The 23,547-nt window shown below is 46.5% G+C and overlaps 1 protein-coding gene across 1 annotated transcript in view; it reads left to right on the top strand.

The window, feature by feature from the left end:
- The window catches only part of GPC1 (glypican 1), a 209,824-nt gene that overhangs the window by 83,768 nt on the left and 102,509 nt on the right, over window positions 1-23,547 (top strand). The window contains exon 2 of the mRNA XM_054639492.2: window positions 21,966-22,124. Within this exon, the coding sequence (XP_054495467.2) occupies window positions 21,966-22,124 (159 nt within the window). The remainder of the gene's footprint in view (window positions 1-21,965; window positions 22,125-23,547) is intronic.

Raw genomic sequence — 23,547 nt, 5'->3', positions numbered from 1 at the left:
TGTCCTGGGCTGAATGCACAGGGTTGCATTAATTTTGCATGCAAGTTGTTCTAGCCCTGTATAGACCTTGGATGGGTGGTGGAAAAGAAATTCCAGCTATTGTTGGCACATACCAAGGAGTCTTGGGGGAAGAGCTAGACCACAAAAATGAAATGGGTCTCAAGATTCCATTTTGGGTGTTGTGGCTTCTGCAGACAGGTGGTAGGAAAAGGCAGCATATGCTACAATCTGAAGTGCCTTAGGTGGTTTAGACAGGACTTTTCAGGCACTTCTCTTTCTGTCTTCCTGGGTTGTTGAAGGTGCAACTGTATTAAAAATCCAATTACTCATTTAAATGCTCTTTCCATGTAAAGTAAATCCTTTACTTTATATACAGACAAAGCAAAGAACTGATACAAATATTCAGATATGCAATGTGCCTGTCACACACAAGAACCCCTGTCCAGTAGATATCTGCTCTCAGAGCTGTTCTGCAAGAGAAACCTAAACAGCAAATGGCAAATTATCCCTTCTGCATCCTGTTGCACCTTTTCTCCAAAGGAATTTAGAAAAAACTATTAATGTCTTCTACTGCCAATGGTAGATATCTTCGAAACAACCTGGGTTCAGGAGACAGCTGCTGTGATGTCAAGAATGCTGAGTTTATGACTACTTAAACCAAGCCTGTTCCTAGCTGTGTGCCATTGTACTGCATGTGCACTATCTTTGCAATGTCTTGTAATACCTACTCTAGCTTGTAATTGTCTATTAAAACATTAACAGCAGCATAAAATTAATACCCAGTGTATCTGGACTCCATCTGAGGGCTTTTCATGCCCCAAGGAACAGGGGGAATGGCAGGGATATGGAACTGAAATGCCAGGGAGCAGAGCTCTCTCTCCTGGGGGAGCAGCAGCCAAGGCTGAGGACAGCTGGCAGGGGCTCTGTGGGTTTGTCCCAGGGCAGGGGCTGTCCTGCTCCTGTTCCCATGACATTTCCACTGGGGTGAGGAGGGCAGGGGCTGGGGGCCTGGGCAGCCAGCAGTGCTGTTCCTGCTGTTTTCCACCCCCTCCTCTGCCTCTCCTGCTGCATGGCAGCCAGAGACAGCAGCGTCAGCCACTCCTTGTCAGGGGGAGATCAAACCCAGCCCTGCTCCTGGGAGGGGCTCTGCCAGCCCTGGCAGGGCACAGCTCCTGCACTCAGTCAGCAGATAAGAGCATGGCAGATGGACTGCAGGGACCTGGCAGTTGTTTGAGGAAAGTTTCAGTCTTGTCCAAATGACACAGAAAAGCCACCGGGGGCTTGCAGCATCCAGCCAGGGTGGAATGGGGAGCTGGAGGAGGGTGGGTAGGGAAGCACACTCTGGCTGGCTGGGTTTGTCTCTGTGGGGTGGGTGATGGCTTCCTTTGATCCCACAGCTTGGCGTTCTCTCCCCCTAAGCAAGTCTGGCTGCTCAGCTCCCTGCCACGTGATCTGGGCACAGCAGCAGCATCCTTATCAACCTACTGCTATCCCTAAAGATACCATTTAGCTCCCTGGTGTTTTCAAAAAGGCTCCATGTGGTGATTCTGCTCCCATCTCAGAGGAACAGCTGCCGTTTTGAATAAATATAAACCCAAAGCCTTTGCTCACCCCAGGAGCTGCAGCACCCTTGCAAGGCAGAGCTGTGCAGCACTCTCTGCATCTTTGTCCCCTCTCTGCTACCGACTGCCCTGGTGTGTCCTGGCTGGCAGGCACAGTCTGAAGTGCTTTGTAGCCCCCTTCATGCTGAGTGAGGTGTATTTTTACCTCATCAGAGGGACACCCAAGTTCTCCTCTGTCAGCGCAGCTGCTGCCCTCTGACGTGAGGGAGCCAGGGAACTTTCCTGCAGGGAGAGCTTGCAGGGAGAGCAGGCTCCTGCAGGGAGCTTGCACCTGCTGGGGTTTTGGAGAGGCCCAGAGGAGTCACCTGCTCCACTGTGACTCTAGGGAGTCACAGCTCTGGCTGCAGCTCACTGGGGAGAGCTGGAGTGGGTGTCTCAGGTAAAGCCCCAGCTGTGGTGCTGCTTTGTCCTGCTGCCCGTGGCTCCCGTGCCACAGGCTCCTGTCAGCCAGCCAGGACACGTGCAGCAGAGCTGTCAGAGCTCTGTGATGGCCTTGCTGGGCCCCCTCCCCAGGGACCCCCCTGTGCATTGCAGCCCAGCTGTGTGCTGCTCTCAGCCCAGGCAGGGGCTCTCCCCTTCCCCTGGCACCCAAGAGTGCCTTGAGCCCCAGCCTTGTTCTGCTGCAGGGCCTGCAGCTGGCACCAGGTGTGGCTTGGTAGTCAGCGTTTTCTTCCTCTCTGGCTTCCCCATCATGCTCAACAGAAAGAGAATTTAAAAAGAAATCCATCTGGAGTTGAAACATTGGAAATGTAGGGAAAAGGGTGCAGAAAGATGGCTGCTCCTGAGTAGCACATGCTCTCCATTTGCTACCAGATTTTTATAGTTACTTCCATTGCCTTAACTTGTTCACAACAGGAGAGACTCTGAATTTTGGAAAGCAAATCTCAGTGCTATTTGAGAGCTAGGCTCCTAAAGATGCCTGGAGTTAGGCACTCAAAATAACAAAACATTCTTGAAAATACTAATCAGGTTATTTTAATAGTTCAGCTCCCTGGGGAATGATGGCTGGAGTGGACAGGAAGATACCCAGACTGAGGGCTTCCCTCATGAGCCTGATCTCAAGAACCAGGTTTAAGGGCTGCCACATTTCAGGGCCACTCAGCTGCTGATGAGTAAGTACATGGTACAAACAGCACCAGTTTGTAGCATTCACATTCTCTGATAAAATCCCTTCACCCAGGGTTTTTCTCCTGTGAAGCTGAGTAGCCTCAGAGAAAAGGAAAACAATTCTGATCTCATTTGCTTCTCCTGTGTTGTGCTCATGTGGAATGTGTTTGGAGATTGGTTACCCACAGGTGATTGTTCCATTGGATTCTGCTGGGAGTTGTTTTCACTCTTTGGCCAATCAGGGCCAAGCTGTGTCAGGACTCTGGAGAGAGTCAGGAGTTTTCATTATTATCTTTTTAGCATTCTGTAAGTGTCCTTCCTGTATTCTTTAGTATAGTATAGCATTCTTTAATATAATATAGTATCATAAAGTAATAAATGAGCCTTCTGAGAACATGGAGTCAGATGCATCATTCCTGCCTGCCACGGGGCTCCCTGCAAATCCAATACCAGTGGATTTCCACAGATCCAACTCCATAGTCTTGAGTGTGCTCTGGAAGCAGGGGGACAGCAGCCACTGCTTCACAGGGGTCACATCCCTCCCACAGCAGAGGTAAGGAACTTTGGGCAAAGTGAATGGGAGCCCACGTGGACGTCCCTGCAGTGTGGTCCCCAGCTGGGGCTCTGTGGTGGTCTGGTCCCTGTGTGTGAATGTGAGCAAAGGTTTGTCTGGGTCCAGCCCTCAGCTGTTGATGCCACTTCAGCTGATGCTGAACCAAATTTGCAGTGACTGAAAAATACAAGGGATAAGCACATGAGCTGAAAAGGCTGAGGGTTAGTCAGGCCCTGGGGGAGAAAATATCAGTGACCAGTGGGAGATATAAACACCAGATACTGCTTAATTTACTGGCACAGAGGTTCATGGGCTGGGAGCTGAACCAAAGGCAAAACCGTGGCTGTGCTGCTGGGAAAGACAAGGGCTATAAGCTCTTGTAAGAGCCTCCCACAATCTTACTTTCATCAGTTAGTATAAAGAAAATATACAGCCTAGCTGACAGCAGCTCTTTACTGCTGGGGAAACAAATAGCTACTGCAACCAGGAATGACAGACAGAGCAGAATTGTGCTTTCCCGGGCTGAATAGAGCTGTTAAGCAGCATCTGAAGGGCTTGAGCAGAGGTGATTAAAGAAGATGCTATCTCCCAACCCCAGCAGACTACAAAAGGTGTATTTTCAGTGGCTAAATCCTGAAACAATTATGGCCTGGAGTGTAGTCAGGTTATTTCTTATCTTTCTGATGGCCTGCTGGCAAAATCTGTTTTCTTAAATGAGGTTTGTAATGTCTAGTACTTCCAAGGGAAGATGGTATTGCCGCTGCAATGTGTGTGGTAGTGAGGATCAAAATAAACATAGCAGGCATTGCTAGAACTGCGTGGGCTTGTAATTAATATCCCATTCCTCAGGGAAGTGATATTTTCATTTCAGTTGTGGAGAGACTTGTTGCTGGTTACGCAGGAGTGCTCAGGGTTGTGCCTGCTCCACGTTCCCTGGTGCTCCCCCAGCACAGGCAGGTTTGACGTTTGTATCTGAATTGCTGGGTTTGCTCCTGCTGGGTTCTCTGAGCTGCTCCTGTGGAGGGGAGGTGGCTGCCTGAGCAGGCTGTGGTGATGCCCCGTGTCTGTGGGAGTGTGGATGGGTGCTGACACCCAGCCCAAGGCACTGCTAGGTTTCTATAGGTGAGCTTTGATCACAGCACACAATGGGTTTCTCCTCATCCTGGTCCTTGACCATCTTGCTGTGCCTTTTGCTGGGCCTGTCCAAGAGTGCCAAAGTCCTTCACTGGAATAATTTGTCTGAGGCAATGGTGACCAGATACCAGCAGGCAGCAGGACCCTCCAGGATCTTCACTGAGCCTGCCCAGGGCTAAGGGCACAAAAAACTACTGAGCTTTAGGTCTGCAGCTCATCCTGAGGGAAACAGTGCCTTTGCTTTAGTGGTTTTGTGAAGATAAGCACAAATTATTATTGTAAGCTTTAGTGCAATACACACTTACACAAAGGCTGCTTTGTTAAGTGTTTCTTCTGACATCCTGAGAGCTTTACTATGAAGAGTTTGTTTTCTTTAAAAAGAAACACCAAAGGGATACCCATTGTGCCTTGCAGAGACAGTGAATCCATGGCACTGCAGCTGATGGTGTTTATTTCTTCCCACTGTAACATCCAACTTCACCATTGCATTCAGGCAGTTAAAATTCCCAATTGTCACACTGCTTACTTATGAGATGGGGGAGAAGGACATGATGGCAAAGAAGTGTGAATGAGTGAAGTCAGAGGAAGAGAGAACAGGCTGCTGAGAAAAGGAAAGTCTGAAAGGCAGAGCATGTTTAACACTGAGCTTTCCCAGCAGCAGGTCCCCAGAATTTAACTGGTAGGTGGTGAAGCCACACGGCATTGGGATTTTTCTGGAGTGCCCTTGTGCATAATCCCTTCTGTAGGATCACTGTGCATTCATTCCTTTATAAGGCAAAGCCTCCCCTTGGGCAGCCCATGTCAGCCCCAGACAGCTGAGCAGGGAGAGGGCTGAGGGAAGGGAGCCAGGCCTGGACCTGGGCTGGCTCACAGAGCTCTTTGGCCTTGGGGCTTTCTAACCCTTGTGCTCAGGAGCTTCCTGGCCTGCTCCATCAGGGCTTTAGAGAGAATGTGTTTTCCCTCTCTCCATTTGGTCAGATAGTAGAGACTTTTTCAGAGAACCATCAGAATTGGAATAGTGTTGTGAGTTTCTTGGGGTTTTGTGTGAGATTTTTTGGTTTTTTGTTTTGTTGTGGTTTTTTTTTTTTTTTTTTTTTAATGAAGAGGGAAGGAGTAGGATATTCCAAAATGGCCACTATCCTAAAAAGTGTCCTGAAACAGTTCTGCTGGATTGCATGCTGCTCCATTTGGCTTCTCTGATTACAAATCAGCAATGAAAGTGAAATTTGCTAGGAATTGAAGTAGATAATATGAATAAGGACACACTGAAAGCTGTCCAGGTTTAGAATGTGATGAGGCTTTGAGATTATTTTCCTGTCCTGGTACTGTTCCACTGTTCTTGTTTTCATGTGAAATCTTGGTAACTTTGAGCTGCCTCAGGAAGTATACACTGGCTGGTCCTTGTGACCCTTGGGCCCCTTATTGAAATATCATATGTCAGGCTGGGAAAAAACAAACCCTATAATTCATCTAGAATCTTCTGGCAGGCTAAAGCATGGAACTGGAGTATTTTCAGGACTTGTGAAGGAAGCTTGTCTTTTGACAGTACCTTTATTTACAGTCTGAGGGCCTCAGCTAGGAACTAGGTGGGCATCTGGCACAGATCTTTCAAAGTCCACTTTGGAGGAAATATTGATTCAAGTCATAGTGTCTGTAAGGCATCTGCACTTCTGAAAAGCAGCATTTGATTCTAGCTGCTGACCCAAAGCAGTGGCTGTGTAGTGGTTGTGGTTAAAGGAATGGAGCAAAAGCCTTGGCCAGTGTTTGGACAAACCTCTCTTGTCTGCTCAGAAGATGATGTGAAAGCTCTTCCCAACTGGGCTGCCCTGCTGTTAAGCACACAGGTGGGTTACAAGAGTTGGAATCACTGGGGATCCAGTCCCTCTGCCTTTGAAGGCAGCAGGAGTTTTGCCCTTGACTTCAGTGGGAGCAGCTCCAGCCTCAGGTGGCCACCAGCCTGAAGTTACAAGTGCTCTGCATCACATTGAAAAGGATCTGGATTTCTAACAGCAGCTCCTCTGCAAGGAGATCTGATCCATTCCCTTTGTTCCCCCATCAGAAGATGCTGCCTCAGAAATTGGTAGTTCATTGTCTCTGCTGCTTTAAGGCACCCCCTGACCAAAGTGCAGGTTTTGTTATTTGTGTGCCCTAGTAAATATCTCAGTCAGATGCAGAGCTCTGTAAGCAGAGGGGAAGGAGCCAGTTGCCAGTGGAAGGCCATGCTGGGATAGAGTCAGGGACACTTCCTCCATGTCCTCTGTAAGCCAGGTGACTGCAGTGTGCTGCAAGGGATACGAGGACTTTGAGGAAAGCCAAGATTTTGTCTCTCAGGATCCATGGAGTTTGGAGCATAGCTGCTCCACTGCCACTCCAGCACTGGCCTTTTACTGAGCACAAATGTGGGGAACCAAAGATGGCAGTGAAAGGGTTCAAAGGAGTGAGTGGATAATCTGTGTCAGTGGGAGCAGCCTGGAGAGGAAAAAGAAGAGGTGACAACTGAGCTGCCAGTCTCCTTTCTGCAGGAGTGCAGTGTGGGCACAGCTGGTGAGGATGTGTGGAATTACATGTTCATCATCTGTTGGTTATGGGAGATCAGTCACGTACCTTTCATCAATGTTACAGGGAAGTCTCTTGGCTGAATTTCAGAGATGGGGCCTGAAAGATACATGGAAGACAGTGAGTTTGTTTTATTAAAGGGTGAAGTTCTGTACACCAAGGGAAGGAGGGCAGTCTGAGGAAGCTGAGCAGTCATACTCAGACAGGAGGGCAGGGGGTATTTCATGCAGGGTACCCACAGCTGTCCCCCTGCTCGAGCGAGGCTGAAGGATGGACATCACAAATCCTAGGGGGCTCTCAGCAGGAATGGGACAAACATCCTCTGCTGATGGTTGGAATTTGAAGTAGATCAAAAATAGACAGTGTATGAAGTGTGTTAATTAAGGGGGTTTCAGCTGTCACAGGGAGTGAGGATGCAATTAAAGGTGCAGATCTTGTTGCACTTTCTTATTTCTGATGCTGGGTAAGTGCAGTTTCCTGTCACTCTCACACACTGACAGGTCTGTTATCCAGATTCCCAGATGGGGCAATGATCCATACCATCTATACCACTGTCTGACACCCTAGCCAGGGAGATGGGCAGGTCATCACATCCTGGGAAATGAAGAATGAAAAAGTCATGAGACCACATAGTTTCAGCAGATACAGCAACTAAGAGTGGATCAGTGGAGTCTATTTAGAGCTGTTTGCCCAGCCTGTTTCTAAGCATCCCCAGTGACAGCACCTGTTCCCATGAGATTTCCACTTGGATTTTCTCCAGTGCAGGTGCACTGAGGCTCACTGTGACTGGCATTCAAGCTGTAGGAGCACATATGGCAGGAGAGCAGCAGTCCCTAAGCAGTACCCTGAGTAAGCCTGGAGGCTGGAACATGACTTGCTTATAAATACGAAAACCAAGAGGATTGCACAATTTACTTCCATGGTTGCTCAGAGGATCAAATCCTCTTCACTTTCCTACCAAACTGGTCAGCAAAGGCCACACAGTTAGCTGGTGAGAGGCAAGCAAGCTGCACAGAATTGTGATTGCTCTGCAGAACAGTCTTCTGCTCTGGAAGACTGCTCCTCTTCCAGAGGGCACTTGGCTTTATGTCAGTAGCTCAGAAATAAGCCCAAAGGCAGGCAGGGGCAGGGGAAAGCACTCTGCAAGGCATTGCTAAAAATGTACTGACTGTGATGGTAGTCACTGTCACATACTGGTCAGACTGGTATTAAATTTTCCCTCATTGCTTGCAAAAGGAGAAAATGCTTTTGAACTGCATTCATCATTTAGGCAAATAGGGGCCAATCTGCTGAATGTCTGCAGGCCACATCTTTAAGAGTGCCAAGAACATTTCCCACTGGCATAACTGAATCTAGAACTGCAGTTGACTTCCAGACTTGATAAACCTCCCAGGGATGGTCCCTTTTTTCTTGTGACAAGAAAGAAAAATTGGGTGACAGTACTGTTGTGCCATGATGCACAAAGGATGTGATTATTCAAGAGCAAAAGCATCTCAGTAAGAGAACAGAGGGATCTCTGTGTGACTGGGTCCTGGGTTTAGACCAAGTTAAGTATCTGGGACCTGATGCACTTTGAAGCTGTATGGATTTTCCCAGGTGGGAAGAGCACACTTACTTGGATACACAGTATCAGGAGAACTAAATTCAGATTTTAAAGGTGGTGTTTTTCACTGACTCACCCTTCTAAGGTGTGTGTGGAAGACCTATTGCTTGCATTCAGGGGAAAGGTGGTGAAGGAAAAAACTGGGCAGTTTGCATTTAATGTGAATCTACCACTTCTTAGCAACATTCAAGCAAAAAAGACCCAATAACCAAAATGTTGAGAACAGATCTTTTTCAAGTGATAAATTCCTGAAATTGCAGAACTTTTCCTTGAGCAGTCTTTCTGCATTTAGCTGAGTGCTTAATGAGTGACAGTTTCTCCAAGATATTCCCTAATCATAACCATATTCTAGGGAGACCAGTTACAGCATCGTTATCATCTCATCCTCTGTGAACATGTTATGTCAGGTTAATAATGGTTGCAGCAGGAAAGTGTGATCCAGCCCTCTGAAGCACAGCCCTGGCTAATATTCCTGTAAATGATTCAAGGTACACCAGTAATCTTACTGAGTTCATTTGCCTCTTAATTTCTAAGTGCCACCTTGAAAAGCAGATTCAAGCAGTATAGGTAGAAAGCCTGCTTTGTTCTGTTTTTAAGACATGGCAGGAGTTCAGATCCTCCTTCCTGCAACCTAAATACTGTGCTTGCTGCAATTTTTAGCAAAGATAAAGCACATTCACTCTAAAAGGGGAATTTCTCTTTTATGGCTTTCACAAATCACAGTGGTCAAGGTAGTGGGGTGTGTGCAGAGACAGCTGGTGTTGCTGTTCCAGTCCTCTGAAGAGTGCATTGGGATTTCAGGGAGCTTGGAGACAGCTGCCCTCAGGAATTCTGCCTGGTACCTTGCAAGCACTCTTATCTTTGTCACTCTGCCAAGCTGTCCAAGGGGAAGCTCATTAGTGCTGGGATGGGGAGCTCTGAGGAAGGCATGAACCTTGCAAGGTGTGAAGAGCTCAGAGGTGGCCCAGTTTCCCATATGCCAAGATCACAGGCCAGGAAAAGAGGGTTTGAAGCATGGTGATGGTAAATGGTGCCATCTGTTTCACCAGAAAATCAAATTGCCTGGATAAACTAGTCTGTTCTTTAGAGAGCTACTCTGTTCTTTAGAAGCTGTGCACCAAAGATGTTGCTATGAACACTCAGGCCATTCACAGTGATCCAGTTGCAGACTGAGGCTTGTAAATCTTCCAGCTCATGGTTTTACACTCATTTTTTTCAAGCTGTGTAACTGCTGCCCCACTCAGAGCTGGGACTGCACTTGAGGCAGTTCCTTCTCACGCTGTTTGTGGCAGGCAGTGACAGCCAGGCATGGTGCCCAGGGGCTGCTGTACCTTTCTGGAGTGTGGTCCATATGTGTGAAAGCAAATCTCATTCATGCCCAGGCATGCTGAACACTTAGGATGCTTCAGCCAAAGCTAGTTGGAAAAGAGTAGATGCATTCCTCTGATGTTCTTAAAAATGCAAACAGCAGTCTGTTTTTCTTGAGTAGCTGAAAATACTGTGAAATGCTCTGTTTAGTTTTGTCTGGGATAAAAAGTCCCACAGGGATGTTTCTCCTGTCCCTTTCCCTTCCTCACGATCCCTGTGAGTGGTCCCCACCATACTTTCTGTTCATGCTGAAATGTGAGCCCTAATGGAAGTGTCAGGCAAGGAGGAAACAGGCAGGTGAGCACAGAGCTTAGAGTTGAGTCCAGCAAAAAGTAATCTCTTATAATCCCTGGAAAATGTTCTTTCAAAGCAAAAAGGTGTAAAGAAATCCAACAGCTCTATCCCATGAGATGTAAACCCATCTTTGGCATTAGATGGGTGTGCAGGTTTACTCAGGATGTCAGGGTTCCTTACTGCATTAAGTTAACAGTGTAGGTAGGAATGTTTATGGGTACATCCAGAGGAAAGTTCACTTGTACCTGTTGTGGGAATCAAACTACAAGTTTTTAAGACTTCTGTTTGAAATCCCCTGCTAAATTGATATTTTTGGTCCCATTAACCACACAGAGACATGCGCAGAAACCAAACATCAAACAGCACACAGAAGTGATTTTTGTTTCTTTCATAAGTACTTCTACAAGCTCAGAAGCAAAAGGGGAATTGAAAGTGGAGGCAGAAAAAAAGATCTTTAAACGGTTTCAAAAAAAAAAAAATCCTTGCTCTAAAATGTCTACTGCCAAATTTCATCACAAACTAATTCCTTGCAGCTGAGCTGCAAACCTCTATGAAAATAGGGGTTTACAGTGGAAACACTGACTAACTATAGCTGTGCAGTGCCATGAATAATGACGCCCTAATTACGCCTTACGATTTACCAAGACCTGCTTTCTGTATAGCTGTGGCTGGTTTGGGGAGCAAGATCCTTTTTTCTTGACTGTGGTTTGCTTCTTTTTGTTCATATTGTGTTGGCACATAGTTTTTGAAAAGCTTTTCTCTAAAGGGAGATGGGCAGACAGCTATGATTAAGTATGAAATGATTGGTTGAGCTGTTTGTCAAAGTTATAAATAGGATACCACACAAACCCAACACTAATCTCACTGAAAGACAGATACTGGCAACATTTCTTAGTCATCTGTTCCTGACGCTCAGGGGAGAACAGCTACACTTCCATTAAGTTTTCAAACAGAAGTTGCCTAAAATACATTTCTATGGTAAAATTTTGGACACATGCACTGTAAGCCACACTGAGATCTAGCAGGGTGTTGGAGTTTTAAATGTTCATCCCAGCTTAAACCTGCTCCTCTGGATCCACCTCTCTGTGTAGGGGTGAAAGGTGATGGTTTGATGTTTGTGGAAACAGAGATCTGTTTGTGAAGCAGTTCTGGCAGGATCAGACTGATGTCCTTATCCCCTCTCACCCCTGGATTAATTTTAAGGGCAGAGGAGGTGGTCCCTAGGGATGTCCTCTGCATCTTCAGGTTTGCAGGCAGCTTTCTGTAATCTGCTTTTGGAAGATCAGATGGAGGCATAAAAAGAAGAGCAATGGCACAGGTTTCACTTATGTGCAACCAGAAGGGAAAGGCAGCATATTGAATTCCTTCTGCTGCAGATCTCTCACACAGCAGCTTCTGCAGGCTCCAGCCTGGATGCTGCTCCTTGTCCACCCCAGTTCTGCATCAGCTGCACCCATTCTGTCAAACTGGAAGTCTGCAATTCCATGTTCCCACAGCATGACCCCATATTGGCCGTTTGCTTTCATGATGCCTCAAATTGTAGGGAAGGGCTCCACAGTTTGGCACTTTTACTGCTGGCCAAAACATTCATGAGACAATTAAAGCAAAGCAATAGCTGAAGGAGAGCCAAGCGTTTCTGGGGCTGAAAAAAGCTTCAAGTTGCAAAGTGAAAAAGCCCACAGCAACCAGAACTTGCCCCTCCAATCCTGCACCTTCCCACATCCCTGCCAACACATACAGCAAGGAGTTTTAGAGGAAGTATAAGCGCTTCTAATTTATGGCATAAGTCAACAACTCTTCATAGGTGAAGTCTCTTAATTTCTTACAGAAATCTAAAAAAGGATTATCTTGAATTTGTGGGGTTTAGACAATTCAGACATGCATATTTTTATTTTTAGCTTTGGTGAGTGTACACACATCTATGGAATTTCAGATTAATGAGCTTCATTTAACCTAATCTCTTAAATTTTGAGGCATGGGCATTTTGGTTTTGCAAACTCTCAGAATCAGATTCAGGTCCAAAAACTTTGTTTAATAACTATTTAAAAATAAGGGGTTTTCCAAATTCAGGAGTCATTTTCATTCTTACCAGCAGACAGAGGGATTGAGGGTTTTTTAGCTTTCTGATTTTTCCTTGGGAGATCTTTGTTGCTAGAGAGTCAGACCCTCCTTGTGTGCACAGAGCAGCTCACCTGGGCGAGCTGGCAGCCAGGAGTGGGCTGTGCCCTGTGCAGCCTTCCCAGCCTTCTCCTCTGCTGTGGTACACCCTGCTCATCCCACTGGGCTGCAAGGGTGGCAGAGGGATAAGGAACAGGGGGTGCCTTCCAGGAGCCCAGGGCTGAGGAAACCCAGAATGATTTCATGGTTTTCACACCAGCATCAACTGCTTGAGTTTTGCTGGGGTTGGAAGGCAATGTTCTCTAACTGCTGACTCCTCCATGAGAGGTTAATGCAGGTTTGTTCTTTGCACTGAAATGATTGGGACCAGCCATAGCACTCCTCATTCTTGAGCAATGGTTTTACAAGCTTGCTGAAGCTCTTTAGTCTCTATCTCAAACCAACCCCAAGGGCAGTACCACTATTTTCCTTGCAGAGCTTTAGCAGGTGAACTGGAAAAGCCTTTTGGTTTTGTCCCTTCCTCAAGTTCCTGACATGGATTATATGAATTATTGCCCCAAAGTTTGGGGTTTTCTAATAGAGAATAATCCAAAGGCCTTCATCTCTAAAACTTCTTAGAATGAACTACATCTTTAATCCTTAGTTTACTACCCAGATTCCTTTTGCAGTCAGATCCTACTGGCAGTGAGTTGCCAGGCATGAGGAAGAGCTTACAGTGTCTCCAATAGATATTTTTCTGAGAAGAAGCTAGTAAAAAAGATTCTGCTTAATGAATTGCTTTGCCTCTTATGTAATAACATATTTATGTTGTTATGAAGCCTGCAGTGAAGCTGCATCTGATAAGAGTGATAGGTTTCCAGTTTGATCTTATTTTAGATTGCAGCAAACTGAGGATAAAAAGACTCTTTGTTCCAAGAAGAAAAAACAGAACCAAACATCTGGTGAGAAGCTGATGTGCTCAGGACAACTCTGAAAGAGGTTGATAGTGATGGATTGCGACACCCAACTTCAATAAGTCCCCACAAGTGTTTTGTGAAAAGACAAGATAATTCTTTCCTTGTCTAAGATTCATTTTAAAAGTTTTCTGTTTTTCGGGGAAGGGGAGAGGGAAGAGTGTAACAGTGCACTCCCTGTGTGTTTCTCCATTATTCTCGCAACTGCTCTAGTTTGGACTGAAGGCTTCTTTCAGGATTGATTTACTTGGAGAGTGTTAATTGTAAACCATGTCCTAACTCCAGTGGGAGCCTTTCATCATGGATCATCTCCTGCAGCAGTCCTGCTCAGAAGCACCCCCACTGTGTGTCCAGTGCCCATCTGGGGTGTGTTGGATTCAGTGTGTTCAGTCAGTTCTGCTAGCTGGAGGTCTTTCACTGCTTGTGGTACATGTGGATTTGGCCCTTGTTCTTTCATTCCTCTCCGAACCACTGAAAAAGATGTTTTCTACTGCAAATTATAAAGCATTTCCTACTCTGTCCTTAAATACAGGCTTGGATTGTTTCACCCTGTGCTGATTCCTGCTGTGTGTGCACAGCTCAGAGGCAGGCCCATGTAGCTAAAGGCAGGTCCTGAGAGAAACTGGGGCAGCAGAGTGATGGGAAGGGATATTCTCTTTCATTCAGAAAGACACTCCCAAAACCCAAAGGAGCAATGCGTGGGTGAAGTGCTTTCATGCAGAGCTTTTCACTAAGAATCAAGTCTGTTGTCAGCACTTGTGACATTTTCTCTGTTCCCTTCCTCTGGGCAGTTTGCCACTGTAACATACACAGATGACATTAGGATTTGCAGACTGTCGTTTCTGAAGGCACTCTTATCTAATCTGTACTTAGTATTTTTCCAGGACACGGAGGTGGCTCTTTCTCCTCTGTTAATTAACTTTTTTTTGCCCATGTTTGCCTGTCTTATAAATTCCTCTGACATCAGGGTCTAGGATTAAACAAATTGATACCACACTTCCAGTGTGTGTGAGCTTGACACTGAGCTGACAGCCTCGGAGCCTGAAGTATTTTGACACATGAACAGAGCAAATACAGAGGGAAGTGCTGTTCAGCCTCCTCCACATGCTCCTGCCAGGCTCCCTGCTTGAGCAGCCTGTGTCAGTACTAATGGGGCAGTCCCAAAGTCCTCCCACCCATCAGTGGGTTTCTGCTGGAGGTGCCAGTTGTGACATTTCTCACAAGTACCTGTATTTATTCACTGTGTCAGGTTCTCACTGTAATGCAATTACAGAACAGCACTAACCTGGTAGGGAGCCAACTCCATGCAGTAGCCAGATTAAGTTGTCTTATTTGGTTAACAGTATTTTGATAGTTTATTAAATCCTAGTAGGAGTAGAAAGATAAGAGTGGAAAGAACAAATCTTATGGATTATCTGCTCTTGGTTGTTCACTCCTGTTGGTATAATCCTGGTCTGAATGATGAGCTGTGGGAACAGGCCTTTAATGTTTTGCTATTGTCCCATCTTAAACATGTGCATTGCTTTATCAGAATAAGCATATTCTCTAGCTATTTTTTCCAGTTTGCTGTTTTTATCACTGATGTGGAACATGGTGCTTGTTTTCTTTATCTGGAACGAAAACATTAGTTCATCTCAGATAGCACAAGCTATTTGATCAGCCTTCAGATGGCAAGGCATTACAAAAGCTGCTGACGTGGGACAAATCCAGACCTGTGGTGTGCAGCTTGAAAAGACTTCATGCCCTTGTTTTCAGTCCCCTGAGATAACCAGCTACTCACCCAGCAGCAGCAAAGGGATGGGATTGATTGTGCCAGAGACAAACCCCTCTCTCCTTACTGAGGCCAGGAGGCAGCAGGGATGTGTGTGGGGTCACCGGTGTGGATGCAGGGGTGAGAGAGAGAGCCCCTGCCTCAATGCAGTCCTGCTCCTGTGTCAGCTGTGGCACTGCTCTGTGGTGGCCTTGGGCCAGCTGAGATTAGCCTGGGTCTTGCCACATAGCAGGAACTGAGGTCCATGAGTGGCTCCTGTGGGGTGCTGTCCTCTCCACCTTGCTGCATTAGCTCCCAGGCCAGCTCATCCGAGATGTCCCTAAGGCCATGGCAGGGCTGGTTTCCAGCTGCCACCTCTGCTTCCCATCCTGAGAGTGCATCTTGCTAGGAAGTGCAGGAAAAGAAGGACTTCATTTGAGCACAACTCTTCCTCATGACCATATGCTTCCCCCTGTCGCTGTCGTATTTTCTGAAAAATCCCTTCGCCAGGATGTCTTCTCCTGGGAAGCCTCAGAGAGGAATGCAAACAATAATTATCTGACTGCTTCTCCTGTGTTTGCTGCTTTGGAATGTGGCTTGGACATTGTTTACCAACAGGTGCATGTTTGATTGGTTTCATGTGAATTGTTTTTAATTAATGACCAATCACCATCAGCTGTGTCAGACTCTGAGGAGTCAGTCATGGGTTTTTATTATTCATTCTTGTTAGGCCTTCTGTCTGATTCTTCAGTATAGTTTTAGTATATCATTCTATAATATCATATCATAACATATCAAATCAGCCTTCTGAGAACTTGGAGTCAGATTCCTCATCTCTCACCTCGTCCTGGGGACCCCACAAACTCAACAGCCCCCTCTTTCTGGGCCAGCCCACAGCCCTGCCCCACCTTGCTGTCCTCAGCCTGCAGTATCACTGGGACCAGGGAGAACACGGTTCAGTGCATTTTGATCACAGTGTTTGCTGTATGATACTTGATATTCAGGCTTGCTGTGACTCCCCTGACATTATGTGCAAACTGAAGCCAAAATGATGATACTCTTAATACGTAATCAGAAAATAGAAGATATCGTATTTTGCCAACAGCTGACTGCAAATCAAAGGAACAGGCTGCACAGCTAACATCTGCCTTTGCAATATGGGAAAAGATCTGATTGTCACTCTGCTTAATAGAGCAGTCTGGTCTCTGGTTCAGTTTGATGGTAGCAGCTACAACAGGGGCTGAGCTGTACAGCTGGGCACCCTACAGGTGTTATGGGGTGTAGGTGTTTGGCAGAGCTTGCCAGCAGGTGGTTCTCAGTGAGAAGGGCATGAAAACTTTTCCTAGGCTGGTCAGCCAGGACTATCTCCTGGTCCAAATGTTTTTTGGGTACTCCTGTTTCCCCTTAGGAGTTATCTGAGGCAAGCCTGGCATTCCAGGTAGCATCATGGTACTGGTGCTGGCTGTGCTGTCAGCTCCTTATTAGCACGTGCCACATTGTGTTCTCTGGAAAGATGTGTATTTGAAGATGAATGGGACAGGAGCACCTGAAGCAGGAAAAGCTGGGAGGCATAAGGAAAGGAATTTACTTTCACTGCACTACCTCTTTGCAAGGTATTTTTAACATCTGTACCACCTCCAGGCTCATTTTGCATCAGCTGTAGATACTCTGACTTGTTTTAAAAAAAAAAAAAAAAAGAGAACCCATATTCTAAACTAGTGTTTTGTCCTCAGTTCCTGGCTGTGATGCTCATTAGCCTGGATGGGATTTAGGTGTGAAGAGGGAGAGGCCAGCAGAACAGTGGTGCCTACCAGGGACAGCAGGAGAGGACTGGAGCTGCTCAGCTGCCAGGTGCTCTCAGCTCTCTGGCTGCACCTGGCCAGGGGCTGTGTCCTGGCATCCCTGCCATGCCTGGCATGCCTTGCACTTCAGCAGGCCTGATTGCCTGAGACATCCACCCAGAAACCCCCCAAGAGGGAGCTTGGGCTTGGGTTGTTCCTGGCATGGGGGGCTGGACTGAGGCTAGGAGCATGAAATGAGCTGTTGGAACAGTTTGGAGAGCGAGTGGGAGGAGGGTTACAAATATGAGGGAAGAATTATGATGGATTTATCACAGCCTGAAATAAATTAACCTCTGGGAGGAATGATTTTGTAATAATTTGCATTTAGATACTCTGACACAGCCACATAACCCCAAACCTTCTGCAAACATTGTAATTAATTCAATCTCCAACATCCTGTGAGAGGGATAGAAATAGCACCATTTACATGGTTAAAGGTGCCAAGGACTCTTGTCTCAGTATTGAATTTTACACCCCTGTGACTGCCCTTCTGTCTTGTTTCCAGAGCCTCCTGGTGGGGTGAAAGGCAGGAGCAGTGAACAGCTGGAGAGCTTTCCTGGGCACAGCTCCTGAGCTCCTGGGTGTTACAGCACACAGCCCGTGGCAGGGAGCCCATGGGCAGGGCAGAGAGGCTGGGGCACACGGCAGAAGAAGCAGAGAGCTGAACCCTGTCATAGCTGAGTCCTGTCTCAGCTCCTGGTAGTGGTGGCTGTGGGCAGGGCTGTTCCCCTGCAGGGACCCTGGGCCTAACTCCATCCCTGAGTGGAAAGTGGTCAAGTGCTTTAATATTCAGCACTCTGAAGTGCAGTAATGAATTTAATAGCCAAAATGATCTGCTAACCCAGCCAGCTTGAGAGGGTGTTTCAAGGACAATCCAAGCTTGTAGCTATGCGGTGGGATATTCTCTTGTCATCAGCCTCCTGCCTATTCCTTTCCATTCCAGGACAGTTAATCATAAATGAGATACTTGCTTGATTCTGTTTTCCTGCCTGCTCTACCCTGTTTCCATTTCCATGGGACTGTGCAGTGGGTGGGTTACATCCCACCCCAGCTTCAGCAGCTTTTGCAGGACAGCTGGCTCTTCCAGAGAGACCCAGATTGAACCTCCTCACACTGTGACTCTGCAAAGCTTGGGCAAGCTGATTGTTTTCAGAGCATCTTCTCTTACTTACAGATGTGTTGTAAATCCAGGGTTCTCTGGGCATGACCCAGAGCTGGCCTTGGTCACTGGAAGCGTATCCATCATCCTCCAGGAGATTTGAGCAGCCCTCCCTTTGCTGCCAGTTTGCTTCTGCCATGCCTGTCTGCTTTCTGCAAAGCTCTTGCAGGGGTGGGAGCACATGCTGTCCAACAAGTGGTGAGCAACAGGTCAGCTGTACACAGGGAGAACTTGTGTGGCACAGCAGCAGGCAGAGGACACACCCTCCATCGTGGACATTTACTCCTTGTAAAACACCTCTGGCTCTCTGTAGTTATCTGGAGATATCTCCTGCCAAGTGAACCCAAAGATATTTATAGTGTGAGCTTCAGCAATAGGACAAAGGCAGGTTGGCAAACAAAGGGACTTTGAAATATAAGGAGAACCAAAATATGCTCTGGAGCACATTTATTTTGGAATCAATAGAAAAAGGTTAAATAATAATAGTGAATGTTTCCAGGGTGGGTCATGTTGAAAAGCAAAGAAAGCAAAGCATGTTCACAGTGCTGTAAGACTGTTCTGTGTGTGCTGAGTTTGAGTTACAGAGATAAATGATAAAAACTTTGCTTCCCACTGAGATAGAGTGTGGTGGTGCTGAGCACCACACAACACCTGCTGAGTACCTTACAAACACCTGCAGAAAGCTAAGATAAATGCTACTTCAAAAGGGATTGAAACTTCTCGGAGCTCAAGAATGGAAACAATTCTATATTCGATTCACAAAGTTGTGTAAAATTAACCAATTTCAGCTGTGGATGTGATTTTCCCCCTGCTCTCTGCCTGTGTTTCCCCAGTCCCCCTGGGTTGTGTGGTGTCACAGCGGGGTTGGGGCTGTCCTGCTCAGGCACGCTGTGCCTCGCCCGGGCTGGGAGCGCTCCGAGCACTGTCTGGACGTGTCCCAGTTTAATGAGCACAGCTCTCCCTGCTGCTGCTCCTCAGGGAGCTCAGGCACGGGGCTCTTCCTCCCCTCCTCTCCTCCTGGGGACAATCCCCTCCCCGTCCCCCCTGGTTTCTACAGCCTGTGCAGGGAGCCTGCCTCAACTTTGGTAAACACGTTGCTGTCTCCTTGCAGGGACATCCATGTTTGCTCTCCCAGGCACACCTCCTGCCTGAATGCTGCTGGCAGCAGGCTGGAGATCAAGGATCCCCAGGGTTCCCACTGATTTCACTCAGTTTCCCAAAGCAGGGCGTTTGTAAAGGGCTGTTGGAGGCTTTGCCTGAGCCTGCCAGCCCTGAGGGGTAATGGCACCCAGAGGAAATGGCAGCAGTGCTCCTGTTGTGGAGTGCGAGGCCTCTGAGCGTGGCCAGGACCTCACCACCAAAATTCACCATCAGCTGGTGAATTCACCATCAACTGAGGAGGTAAAGGCACTTCTGAAAATGGCTGGAATCCCCTGGGATCCATTTCTTTGTTGATTAGCTTTTCAGAGAGGCCAGGCCCTGTAAAGGCCTCGCTTTATCCTGAGGGCATCGAGGCCCTCATAGACGGATGCATCCCACAGTAAAACTGCTGTGCACAAAACTTCTGTCCTTGCCAGAAATCCTGTGGCAGCAGAAATAGGATGGAAAAGGCTGGATAAGAAAAAAGTTTTTATAATTTGCCATGACAGGAATCAAAGCCATGTCTTGTCAAAAAATTCCAGCTCCCTTTTCCTGCCTGTCTGTCACATGTCAGCAGCCCTGATGCTGTACAGATAAATACAGCTCTACAGAAGGGAGCCTAGGGAACGACTCAGAACAATCCAGTGAGGGAAGGAGAGGCTCAGACAAGCCCTGGAACTGAGCTTTCATTTGGTGTAGCATGTAGCCCCACATTTCTCTTCACAGAGAAAAGCAAGGCACAATTCTTCCCAATATTCTTACCTCATTTGCTGTGCCTTTGTGCCAAAGCAGAATGCAATATGGAGATTGTTTACCCACAGTGATGGGGTTTTGTTTCCTTGGCCTGTCAGGCCCAGGTGTGTGTGTGTGTGGGGACTGTTGGGTGACAGTCACCAGATTCTGGGCAGTTGTGTGCAGGGTTGAGTGCTTGATAGATTCAGTTTAGATGTAATGTAACATAGATTCAGTTTAGATGTAATGTAGCATAGTGTAATATAGTATAGAATAATATAGTATAATAAAGTAATTAATTAGCCTTCTGATAAGATGGAGTCAGATGCATCGTTCTCTCCCCCCATCAGGGGTTGCCTGTGAAATTCAATAGTGGCAAGCATGGAGCCACATGATATTTATATTTGACTCTTGAGGTTTTACATTGAAGCAAGTTGCTGCTTTTCCTGCTGATTTGGGCCCTCGTGGGGACAGAGAGTGGGCACAAAGGGGGACAGGCAGCCCCAGCACACACCACCCTGACACTCCTCTCAGCTGGCAGCACAACACAAGGCTGGAGATGGGATGAGTTTCTCTCCTACAGAAGCTGCTGAGCAGCAATTCCTGTCGTGTAGACAGGAGGACTGGCAGTGCAGATGCCCATTGTAACCTGTTTGCCAAGGGCAGGCTCACCCCACACCCTGCAGAGGTTGCTCAGGGGTCATCTGTGAGCAGGAATGCAAGGGCCAGCAAAATACAAACTCCTCCTGAATGGCTTCTATCAACTACAGAACATTCCAGTTGGTCTAAGGCTGCTAATGAGATAACTTTAACAAGGCTAGGACACACGAGTTTCAGAGACCCTTTACCACCCATTTGCTAAGAGCTTTACACTGGAAATAGCTAAGGACTTTATGGGTAACTCTGGAGGCTGTGCAGGTTCAGGATTTGAAGCTGTTTAGACACAAGATAAAACAAAATTTTAAAAATGTTTGGGCTCACCTGTGACATTAAGACAGCGGTCCTGTAAAAGTGCCAGCAAAATCATTGGCAATCCCAATCAAATTTTCTTAAACATGGTGACTGTTTGGTAATTGGTTTATCTCAGAACATGCTTGGAACAAGAGGGGTATTTTATTGAATTTTTTTAATAAATGTTTGACTTCATTCAAATGAATTCTTATTGCTTGGGTAAGGAGAAACATAGGGTGTGTTTGCAGGTGGATGTGTTTTTGTAAGGACTCATAAGAACTTGAGCAATTATTTTTTAAATGTTGCTGACTTTGCCTATGCGAGCACTCTCTTCTCCACAGTCAAGAAATTGCAGAGGGCAGGAGAAGCTCCACACTGGAGAATTTTTCAATTTGACTGCTGAGTCCTCTTACCTTTCCTGTTCTTCCTTACAGCAAAGGGTGATTTTCAATCAGTGATTGTCAGAGCAACCTTTTTTGGGGTGGTCTTGTCTCTTTTCCAGGAGATACATTTTTGACTGAAAATTTCAATACATGTGGAGGGGACTTAGCCACCCAAATTCCACTGACATTCATCACATGTCTGTCTCTTGAAAACTTCCCACTAGCCTCACCTCTCTGCTTAAGGAAATGCCTTCTCAGGCTACATTTGGTAGGGCAGAGAGCACTTTGGAGTTGTTTCTTTTTTTCCTTACAAAGCAGTTTCAAATGGCTGTGCTAATGTACGTATTAAGTCTAATGAGTACAGCTGTCATTTAATCAGACTTTCATGTCTTCTGGGATTCTAGGCAGAGATGGATTCTAGGACAGACTTTGAGCAGGAGACTTTCCCTTCTCCTTGCTCCAAATACAAATTTTTTCCTTGCTTTTTCTTCCCCCACAGTCAACAGTGAGAAAATGTGTGCCTGTGTTGATAGCAACCACTGTATTAAAGCAGAAGAACTGAAATTAGGTGGTAAATTTGACAGAAAGACCTGATGCAGATCCAGGTTATCGGGGAGCTGGGCTATTTTTAAGCTGAGATTGTCCAGCATTTTCTCCCTTTTCCAGACCTGGCCATTAAACAGCATTTTCTCTCTTTTTAGGGGAGCACCTGCGAATCTGCCCACAAGGCTACACCTGCTGCACCAGCGAGATGGAGGAGAACTTTGCAAACAAAAGCCGAAGTGAATTTGAAGCCATGATGAAAGAGGCCGGTCGCTCTGTGCAGGCCATCCTAACAGCACAGCACAGGAGCTTTGACAGTAAGTAAAACCTGCCTGCTTCCCTCTGCTCAGGATCCACTCACTGCTCAGTGTTCCAGGCACTGTTGGAGCCAGGAGTTGGTGTTTGACACGTTTTCCTCTGCATCTCACTCAACAGTTTGCGTGAAGCATTGAGCTGCTGGAATTGTAGGAATTGTACCTCTGGCAGTGTTTCTGTAAGACCAAGGCAGTTTGAGATCCCCATTTCAGAGCAGCCACTGGCAGACACCGGTGTGCCTTGGCACTGACACAGCTGGGACAGGCGTGCTGAAATCAGCTCCTACCACAGCAGAGTAGCATTTGAGGCAGTGATGTAAAACCTGGCACTGTGCCTTGAACTGTAAGTTGAACAATATTGCAAAGGTGACTGGATAGGCCTCAGTAGGTGGGGAGAGTTTAAGGAGACATGGATTTTTCTTGCCCTTTCCGTGTAGGTTGCAAGTGAAAAGGACGTTAGTACGTATTGGATGCCTGTAACTGTCAGCTTCATACAAACATCAGGAAATGTTACAGAGCAGGAAAGCTCTTAGAGACTGTGGTGCATAAGATGTTGTGGAGAAAAATTCTCTCCAAAGTTCAGTATCCCTCCTAACCTAAGCAAAGGCTAAGGATGGCTCTCCTACTTTTATTGTTCCCTGAAAAATCCATTTTGCAGTGCACAGTGAGCCTGGAGGTCTGAAGGCCACTGTAAATAAATGGTTTACTGACAAAATTGAGATGACCTGTGATTCAGAAACTGTATCCATTATCAGATTTTGAAGAAGGTCAGACACTTAGAATCATGGCCCTCCTAACTTTATCAAACAGTCATCATCATGGAGTTACCGTGAAAAGGAGTCGGGAAAGAAGCTGTAATAGCCAGAAAGGTGGAACTGGAAATTCAAGTAGTAAATAATAGAACTAAAGAAATAAGCCTGACCTTCAGGCTTATAACCAAGATGATGAAGTGCTTTTACACTAAGTAGGAAGAAAAGGCAGTGCATCTCTGCAAAAGGCATTGTGTGTGTGGCCAAGGTTGGCCACAGCAAAGGCATTCCTTTATAAGCTCAAAATTAATTGATTTTCACCTGCTTTAAAAGGTGACAATCAGGCTTTTTCAAAGAGCCTGACAATGGTGGTTGCTCAGACTGATGTCTGAATGGGACCTGACGCAGCTGCTGCTGAGCACAATCCCCAGCCTCTGAAATCCAGCCCTCCACAGGGGTTAGTGCTTGGCACCCCCTCTCTCCACTCCCTGTCACTGCACTGGCTGCTGTATCTGCTCTTTATTTTCACCACAGCCACTCCAAAGAGCAGAGTTCTGCATCTGACATGTAAGAGAGTGCAAAATTTGATGGAAGTGTTGAGGATTATACTAATAGGCAGAAATTTCCTAGTGGGGAACTGGTTTAGTCTAAGTGTGATGTTTTGGTGGATTAATAGT

This window comes from Agelaius phoeniceus, chromosome 10 (genome assembly GCF_051311805.1).
Source record: "Agelaius phoeniceus isolate bAgePho1 chromosome 10, bAgePho1.hap1, whole genome shotgun sequence".
NCBI classification, from domain to species: domain Eukaryota; kingdom Metazoa; phylum Chordata; class Aves; order Passeriformes; family Icteridae; genus Agelaius; species Agelaius phoeniceus.
The sequence above is the reverse complement of the archived record's forward strand: the minus strand, read 5'-3'. Positions and strand labels throughout refer to the sequence as shown.